This window comes from Quercus suber, unplaced genomic scaffold, assembly GCF_002906115.3.
Source record: "Quercus suber isolate HL8 unplaced genomic scaffold, Cork oak 2.0 scaffold_263, whole genome shotgun sequence".
Taxonomy (NCBI): Eukaryota; Viridiplantae; Streptophyta; class Magnoliopsida; order Fagales; family Fagaceae; genus Quercus; species Quercus suber.
Genome location: NW_027069719.1, coordinates 884,968 through 894,387, shown reverse-complemented (window position 1 = coordinate 894,387; position 9,420 = coordinate 884,968). Strand labels below are relative to the sequence as shown.

General features: G+C 30.9%; 1 protein-coding gene across 1 annotated transcript; it reads left to right on the top strand.

Moving 5' to 3' along the window:
* Positions 1-993: 993 nt before the first annotated feature.
* Positions 994-6,522, top strand: LOC112035680 (G-type lectin S-receptor-like serine/threonine-protein kinase At1g67520). The gene is made up of 7 exons (XM_065781323.1): positions 994-1,707; positions 4,810-4,907; positions 5,025-5,207; positions 5,292-5,502; positions 5,634-5,871; positions 5,983-6,133; positions 6,214-6,522. The coding sequence occupies exons 1-7, from the start codon at positions 1,050-1,052 to the stop codon at positions 6,520-6,522; spliced, it is 1,848 nt and encodes a 615-aa protein (XP_065637395.1). The 5' UTR covers positions 994-1,049.
* Positions 6,523-9,420: the final 2,898 nt, after the last annotated feature.

Below are 9,420 nucleotides of genomic sequence, written 5' to 3'. Positions count from 1 at the left end.
TATCATTACCATTAAGTCATTATCTGAACCTTGACTTGCTGAATTTTTAGCCAACAAAATAATCCGGCCAGACAACCACACAGAAGAAATAAATAAGTAAAATTTGATGCGGTCACCTAAGGCGCAAATAAAAAAAGGACCCCAAATTTTAATTTAATTAAGACCAAATATTAGCCAATAAGTAAAATAATATTTTTTTTATCAAATGAAAACAAGACAAAAAAAAAGAAAAGAAAATTATGTTTACAATATTTTTTACAACACTTTTACAACAAATTTTAAGTAGCATATTATTACAGGCTAGTATTGATGGCAAAAAATAATTCATAGTTTCAAATTATAACCGGTAACAATTTAACAACTAGGATTTGTTGTGAAAAATATTATAAAAGTAACACTTGAAAAAAATTATACACAAAAAAATTCATAATATTTTTCACAATAGTTGAATTGGCAAACTTACCAATATCAATCTACCACATCAATATATGTGAAAATTTTTGTCAAAATTTTTTTTTTTTGGTATCTATTAAATAAAAAAATCTGTCTAATTCATGTTAATTAGTAAAATAATTGCATTTAAAATAAAATAATAGAGCTTAAGTAATACTTAATTTTTTTAAAGTCATATTAAATATATAAAATGTCACAATTTCAAATTTCGCCTTAGGCCCTAAATATGTTAAGCGGCCCTAGAATCATCATAATAAATGTTTATACTTTAAAATTGTGTTAACCACTTTAAGGATCTGTTTGAGATTTGTTTATTTTGCTAAAATTGAATTTTTTTTTTAAGTACAATAAATTAAGGTAAAAATAAGCTGAAATAGTACAATGAAACTCATGAATAGTATCAAAAAGTGCAATGAGACCCATAAATAGTAGTAAAAATAAGCTGAATAATAAAATAAGTTATTTTTGCCAAACACACCGTCATGTTTATAAAAACAGATAAAGAAATATGGTCTCCAAACCCCAAATATCTTGCTGCCTATTAAGTTTGAGTTAGAGCAAAGTGCTTTCCCTTTGGAGAAATTCAGTGCTCATTCATGGCTACGAATGAAAACCATCTCAAACTTATGTTCTTGCTAATGTTATCATGCTTGTGGATTTCCTTTGCTGCCGCAAGGGACACCCTCGAATTAGGCGACACTCTTAATTCCTCAAGTTACCTAGTTTCTGCAAAAAGAGCATTCACTTTGGGGTTCTTCCACTATGGAAGTACCAGCAACATCTACTTGGGAATATGGTTCACCAATGACCCTAAAAAAATTGTTTGGGTTGGCAACAGAAACGCACCTGTTGTGAACACTGCCATGGTTCTTACGTTAGAAACCAAAGGAAATTTCAAAATTTTGCCCCACGGTGGAGATGCAATATCTCTGTATTCTCATCAAGCAACCAACTACACATACACTCTCTTTGCAACTCTATTGGATTCAGGGAATTTTGTCCTGCAAGAATTGGATTCCAATGGAACTACGCAAACGGTTTTGTGGCAAAGTTTTGATGAGCCTACAGACACACTTCTGCCGGGGATGAAGTTAGGTGTCAACCACAAGAATGGAAGACCTTGGTCACTTACCTCATGGTTGAACGAGGTTGTCCCAGTTCCAGGGCAGTTTTCTCTAGAGTGGGATCCCAAGGGTCGCCAATTGATCATTCGGCGACAAGGGGTGGAGTTTTGGACTAGTGGGGTCTTGAAAGGTGGCAAATTTGAGTTCATATCAGATGAATCCAAGCACATGTATAATTTCACCATTGTTTCTAACGAGGATGAAGAACACTTGGTTTATAATGATATAAACCAAGGTGGACAATCAGCATGGTTTCTAAGTTTTGAGGGGAAACTTCTTGGTTTTGATGGATCCTATATTGCAGAAACGGAAAACTGTAATGGACACAGTACTGATGAAGGTTGCAAGAGATGGCTACCTTCGTGTCGAAGTCGTGATGACATGTTTGATAAAAGATCTGGTTACTTCATACAAGGGCCTGAACCTAGCTCCTTGGATAATAACACTAAACATACCATGAATGATTGCAGGGTTACTTGCTGGAACCTCTGTGGCTGTGATGCCTATACTTTCCTATATGATAATCAGACTGGATGCAAATTTTGGGAGAAAAAGGGGGAATTCTTCCAAGACCTCTCTGGTATAATTCCAGCTCTTTATGTTCTAATACCAAAGTCTTCTCAAAATGGTATGTTTCTAAAGCTAATAAACCCTTGAGAAATTTTCACTTTAATTCCATCTACTTATGCTAGGAAAATGATTGTTTCCATTTGGATGCATACTATGGTTTACATTAAAAAATTTAAATTTAAGGTTTATAAATTATCACATTATTTAAAATTTTAAATGATGTTTTTTTAAGGGAATTTTTTTTTAAATAACGTGATTATATATATATATATTAGGTTAACTATAAAATGACAAAATGAAGACAACATAAAATGAGTGAATCTCATTCCATTATACTATATACAAAAATTAATAAGAACTTAGTAATAACGATATGATCTATGAATACGTTCAAGTTAATTCATATCCCTCTTATTGTTTGATTGTTGATATACATGCATATTTTGCGATTGTGATTCAACATAACAGTCAATAGCAAATGATTCATAAGTCATGAAAAATAGTGTTGGAACTAAATTTTTTTTTTCTACCCACAAACACATGTACTTAAAACTAGTGGCGGAACCAAGATTTGAGTTAAGGGGAGGCAAAATTTGTATATGATATTTTAATGAAATTATGTAAACATCTTCACAAAAAGAAAGGATATTCAATTTATCTAGTAAATTAATGTTATTCTTTATTTTTTTACACACAAATTTGTATAAAGTTGAGTAAATTATTGCAAAAAATTGAGATCATATTATCATTTTTAGACTATCTTAAAGCAAAAAATAATGTTCTGTTTCCCTGATATGTTGTATATATATTTAGTTTCTAAACCACAATAGAAATGAACTATTTTAAAATTTTAATATATAATTAACTATATGAACAAGAAATTTTCACAAAAGAAAAAGTTTTTTTAAAAAGTTAAATATTATAATAGCTAAGTACAGAGGGGCTTTATCAAGGTTCATGATGGATTGTGGCTTTCCAAGCAGTGCACTTTGCTTTCCACGTTAGCATGCAAGAGTGGATTTTTGAAGGGATTGATTAGAGCCTTTTGCTAAAGTACAGTAGGGACTCACTAAAACTTATGTGTAAGGCATGCTAGTGGAGGACTTGTAGTTGTTTATTGGTTCATTTAGAAGGTAGAGTTTGTAAAGATTTGTCGCTGCGGAAGTTTTGTCAAAATAAATTTGACACTCAAAAGAGAATTATTTTGTTAAATACTTTGTGATAAATCTCACCACACTCAAATAGAAGACACAAAAAAGTTATCAATAAATAGAAGCTTTTATCGATACTTAATACATTACACATAATTTGCTACACACACCACACTATTTCTCTCTTGCTATTTCCCTTACATTTGTTGTACTATCACACAAGAACACTTCTTGCTAGATTGGATACAATGCTTCTATTATATATTGGATGTCTTGATACAACCTTAGCTAGCCTTATATAGAACTTACAAAAGAGACAACAAAACAAAGCATTAAATGCTTCCACCTAAAAGCTATTCTACAAAGTTGCCATTGTTGAAATAATGGAGAAGAAAAGTCAAAGAAAGAAGATATTTACTTCTTAGAACTTAGCCTCCCACGTTATTAATTAGCATTCTTCACAATTTCTCCATACCTTGGTTGTAGTCACACATGCAAACATTTCTCCGCCCTTGCTTAGAACATGTCTTTAATTAATACGATGTATTATATATATATATATATATATTGTTTCTTCATATATAAGAAAAATTCGTGAAGTCCATTTTATATAAACCAAGAAAAATATTTTCTTTTATTATGTCATGTATAATTATTCATTAAATTATATTAATCATTATATTAATCATAATTAATATTAATTTCTTAAACATTTTAAATCAATGTTTTTTTTTTTTTAAATAAACTAAAAATTGCATATTAGAGTATAACAATAGTTTTAGATAAAATAAAATGTGTACAAATGAATTAATTTTAGATGGATTAATTAATTAAATAATAAATGCACTTCATATGCCTTAACATATATAGTATAACGTGATTGATCAAGAAACAACACATGTAATGTCATGTCATGTATAAGATAAATATATAATGGTAAATCTAAATGAAAAACTTTTCTTTTGTTTGCGGAGGATAAAGTAGAGTATATCCCATGGTTTGAACCATAAAAATCATAGCTTCTTTTCTTTAAATGAAAAAAAAAAAAAAAAATCCGTATATTCATACACTTGCTAGCTCTCTAGACGCATAATAAAATAGTTTCTTTTGGGGGAAAAAAGAGTTTTTTTTTTTTTTTTTTTTTTTTTTTTGAGAATACTAAATATTTTTAGCACATATACATAGAAAAAAGGAAAAAAGTTTTTAAAGAAACTTACAGTGGTGTATATTTTTGAGAAAGTTTTTATTACATGGATTTACTTATATATTTTTATGAACATATATATAAATGCTTCTGAAGTTAGAGTTATATATGACAAAAAATTAAAAATTAATGAAAATAAAAGAGACAATAATACTTTAAATGATTGTTTGTACATTTCTTAATATGAAGGGGGTCCTTTAATAAAAGTTATATATAATTTAAAAGTTTTATTAATAAAAAATAGGGGGAGGGTAAGAAATTGCCCCTGGCACGCCTCCTTTTACCCAGTGACAATCAATGAATGCAGGTACAAAGAAATGGATATGGGTTGGTATAGCCATAGGTGTCATTCCTCTAGTTGTAATTTTCTTCTGCATCTTGTGCCACCTATCAAGAAGGAGAAATGTAATTCTTCAAGGTAAATGCTTCACATAGTAACATTCAGAATTTCGAAAGTATTCAGAATTTCGAGATGATCTCTAAAGCTCTGTATTGATCTAAATAGTGGAGAAGGATGCAAAGAGTGACGATGGAATGCTTGAGTTAATGAACTCCGATACGTTTACCACTGTTAATGAGCTTCAAAATGATAGAAAGCAGGGGAATGATTTGAGAATATTCAGTTATAAATGCATCATGTCTGCGACAAATAACTTCTCATTGGAAAACAAGCTTGGAGAGGGAGGCTTTGGACTTGTTTATAAGGTTAAGTCTACAAACCTCTTTGATGAAAGATGTTTTGATTGAATTGTTCAACATTGTATGATGACTTATTGATTCTTTTAACAGGGAATATTTTCACAAGGGCAAGAAATAGCTATAAAGAGACTTTCAAGAAATTCAGGACAAGGAATGTTAGAGTTCAAGAATGAGTTGATACTTATATCTGAACTCCAACATATGAATCTTGTTCAACTTCTAGGTTTCTGCATTCATGAAGACGAGAGAATGTTAATTTATGAATACATGCCAAACAAAAGTTTGGACTACTTTCTCTTTGGTTAGGAAGACGTTCACTTTTATATAACACTTGATTTTATTTTTTTCTTTTTTCCATCGAGTAATTTGTTGATGTATATGATTTTGCTCAAAGTAAATTACTAGTCTTATTCTACAATTTATATCTTATAGATTCAACCAAAAGCAGAATGTTAGATTGGCCTACACGTTTTAGCATAATTGAAGGAATTGCTCAAGGATTGCTTTACCTCCACAAGTACTCAAGATTGAGAGTAATCCATAGAGATTTGAAAGCTAGTAATATTCTCCTAGATGAAAATATGAACCCCAAAATATCTGATTTTGGTATGGCAAGAATTTTCCAACAAAATGAATTGGAAGCAAATACTAGGAGGATTGTGGGGACATAGTAAGTAAACTAATTCATACCTTCTTATACTTGTTTCATTTTCTATGCTAAATATTATTGCTTCCATCTAATGATGTTAGACTTACAACTTGTTTTATGATTTGATGTTAGTGGATACATGTCTCCTGAGTATGCCATGGAGGGAGTTTTTTCTATAAAATCTGATGTCTACAGTTTTGGAGTTCTATTGCTGGAAATCGTGAGTGGTAGGAAAAGCAACAATTTCTACCACACTAAGCACTTGGTCAATCTTGTTGGATATGTACGTGAAAAATGAATCAGCTTGGATGATTTTGTGATATTTATTGTTAGTATCTCTGACACTCTGTTATCTTGCTTCAGGCATGGGAATTATGGAAAGAAGATGCCATGTTAGACTTCATGGATCCAACACTTAGTGATTCATTCATCAAGGATCAGATGTTTCGATGCATTCATGTTGGCCTCCTATGCATAGGAGATAGTGCAATTGATCGACCAACAATGTCAGATGTTATAGCTATGTTGGCAAATGATAGTTTGACACTACCTTCCCCTGAAAAACCCATATTTTCTATTGCTAGAAAAGCAATTGAAGCACATACATGTGAGAAAGAATCAGAAAATTATTCAATAAATGGGCTATCCATTTCTAATATGGTTGGACGATAAAGGCATTATTGTATAATAATTATATACTTTTGAGTATGTTAATGCTGGTTTTTTTTATAATTATCCATTAAATAGTTCCAATGAATTTTTTTATTAAATATTTATTACAATACATACTCAAATCCAAATAAATAATTACAGAAATTTCTGTTTTATCACATAGATTCCCTTAATACAGACATAAAGGAATTTTACTAAATTTGATTGTGAAAGTTGACATTAAACTTTGTATGGATTTTCCATTTTCTCATTTCCCAATTCCATACCAAAAAATAAAATAAAATCCCTTTAATTACGCAACTTTTGTGAGGGTTGCACAAAGCCGGCACCAAAATATCTTTTTGAGAATAAAAGATTGCCATCAAATGTGGATCTAAAAAAATTATATCTAGATGATTAGACCCGTTAACTCACCTGAACCAAAAAAAAAAAAAAAAAAGGGTATGGATTTTTTTTTTCTCATAAAAAACAGGTTGACTTGAACTTGAGTAATTAAGTTGGGTCGGGTCAAGACCTATGTGTTGACCAAATTTTCAGCACACTTTTCATTTTGAGTTATTATTATTATCAATTCTAAATTTATACCAACTTCATTTTCTTTTTCTTTTTTCTTTTTTTTTTCTCAACTAAACAAATGAGTTTTTCATCTTTCTATTTTTCAATCCTCTTAACCAATTAGATCTCTTTTATTATTCCACTTTTCTATTCCTTTTCTATTTTTTAAATGTTAAATTAAGTCGAATAGAGAAGACAAAAAGAAAGACAATACAAGATTGAGAATAAAAAAGAAAAAGAAAAATATATGCATGTTGCTAGCAAATATACATAAGCACTCAAGTGACATGATTTTGTTTTTTGTTTTTTGGATTTTTTTTTTTTTTTTTGGTTGCATTTTTGCTCACAGGATGTTGGTTTTTTTGTGCATTTTTGGCGAGTAGTGATACGTATTTTGCATTTTGAGCCCTTCAAGATGGGCCTTTAATGTGACGGAATGAACCCGGAATGAAGCTTCGACTTGGGTTGTAGGGTTTTTTAGCAGAGCTTTGGGCCCCTTGAGATGGCCTTTTAATTGTAATTTTGCTACTGTTGAAGTAAACAAAGACGCTAAAGTGTCTTAGCTAACCTTACTGATTAGGTGAAGAAGAAGCACAGCTACAAGTCATTTCTCTTTTGTATATATACAAAATACAAGTCGTTTATACTGTATATTTTCTGTTACTTATACTGATTTGGTGCCAGATATATGTAGATTATTGGTTGATTCTTTTCAATCTGTTTCTAGTTAGTTTTCGCTCCTCTTTTCCGCTAAATAGGAACAGTGCCTCTGTATATTAATGCACATGTGAAAGTGAAATCATTCTCTCTTTTCTCGATTCACCGTTGTTGAACTCCAAGCATTCCACAGTAGCTCAAAACAAACTTCAAGGTTTTCTAACATAGATTTTTTAAAATATTGATCTCTTCTATATTTGGGGGTTTCTAAAACGACATCTAAAGTTTAAATTTTCCATCCCCAACCATTTGGGAGACACAAAAATGTTTAAATTCAGAATAGAGACCTCTCCTCATTCACAATTTACTTATAAACAAGAAAAAAAAAAAAAAAAATCGTGTAGATAACACTCTATGACAAGAGCATGTAAATTTTTATTAGATACCTCCTCCTTTAAATTGACAGCTTTCAAACATTAGTTTTTCAACCAAAGTTTTATGTGCCTTTTATTATTCCAACTTTGTCAAATTTTATTTTCACTTTCCGCCTTCTTTCCGCTCTTTTTCTACATTTCTTCTAGCAAATAAGGAATCAACAAAGTACATTAAAACACACTTTCATTCTCTTCTCATTCAAATGCCACTTTATCATGTGTTAGATTTAACTTAAAAAGTAAATGATTTGAATATTTGCGCATTTCCCAAAAATAAGAAGAGGGAAATTGATTGGTTTTTAAGATAAATTTAGAATTATGAACTATTTCAAACATAGAGGGGGAAAGAACTTTTTCCTTTTCATTTAGTTTAATCTTTTCTTCTGTTCTTCTTACTTTTGAGAGTAGCTCAATTCTTTACGCTTCTCTAATTTCCTTTAAAGAGAGTAGCTCAATTATTTACGCTTCTCTAAGTTCCTTTAAAAAATAGCCCTAGTTATGAATTTTCAGGTCTTTATCAACCTATTGTCAATTCTTTGCAATAAATTTTTTATTTTTTTATTTCTCTTAAGAATATTATTAGTACCGCCTATACCCATGAACATTTTTGCATTTTTGCCCCACCCCCCACAACAAAAAAAAAAAACTCAAAGCCAACTTTTAACATGTCAAATCTAGGTCGTCCGCTTAGCAGTTAGATTGAGCAAACGCTGAAATATATTCATGGCACAGGGACTAGCAACCTATAACAGCTAAAATTATCCCCCCATGCTGAGGCAGAAAAAGAAGATACTACTACTCAGCCCATGCGCCCATGTTTTGTATGCAAGCACCAGAGCTCACGTACGGGCCTATAAGCATCGTCACACGTTAACAAGTGCCCACATATATGCATGCCAACCATCAGCACCACACACTTGATGCCATGTATCACCACCACGTGTCACTACTCAAATCTACATGATCTTTGTGAAATCAAGAACATGATTAAAAACTATCAAGCTAAACCTAATTATAAATAATAATAATTAAGATAAGAATACCTCCATAATCAAACATATCTTACCACCGCACCAAGGTTACCCCTCAAGTATAAATGCTTGTGGAGTATAGGGGGTAAGGGCCAGAGTTCAAGTTTACAGGAGGAAGTTTCACACACATATATACACTTAAATTAGATTAAAGTAGAAATTCTATCTAAAAAAAAAAAAAAAAAAAAAAGTCTCAAATATGAGAGTTCCACTCTCAATAA

Excerpts from the sequence above, each read along its gene's own strand:
- LOC112035680 (XM_065781323.1), top strand. The coding sequence starts at position 1,050 with ATGGCTACGAATGAAAACCATCTCAAACTTATGTTCTTGCTAATGTTA. Across the intron at positions 4,908-5,024 it reads ACCTATCAAGAAGGAGAAAT|AGTGACGATGGAATGCTTGA; the intron begins GTAATTCTTCAA and ends AAGGATGCAAAG. Across the intron at positions 5,503-5,633 it reads TTTGGACTACTTTCTCTTTG|ATTCAACCAAAAGCAGAATG; the intron begins GTTAGGAAGACG and ends TATATCTTATAG.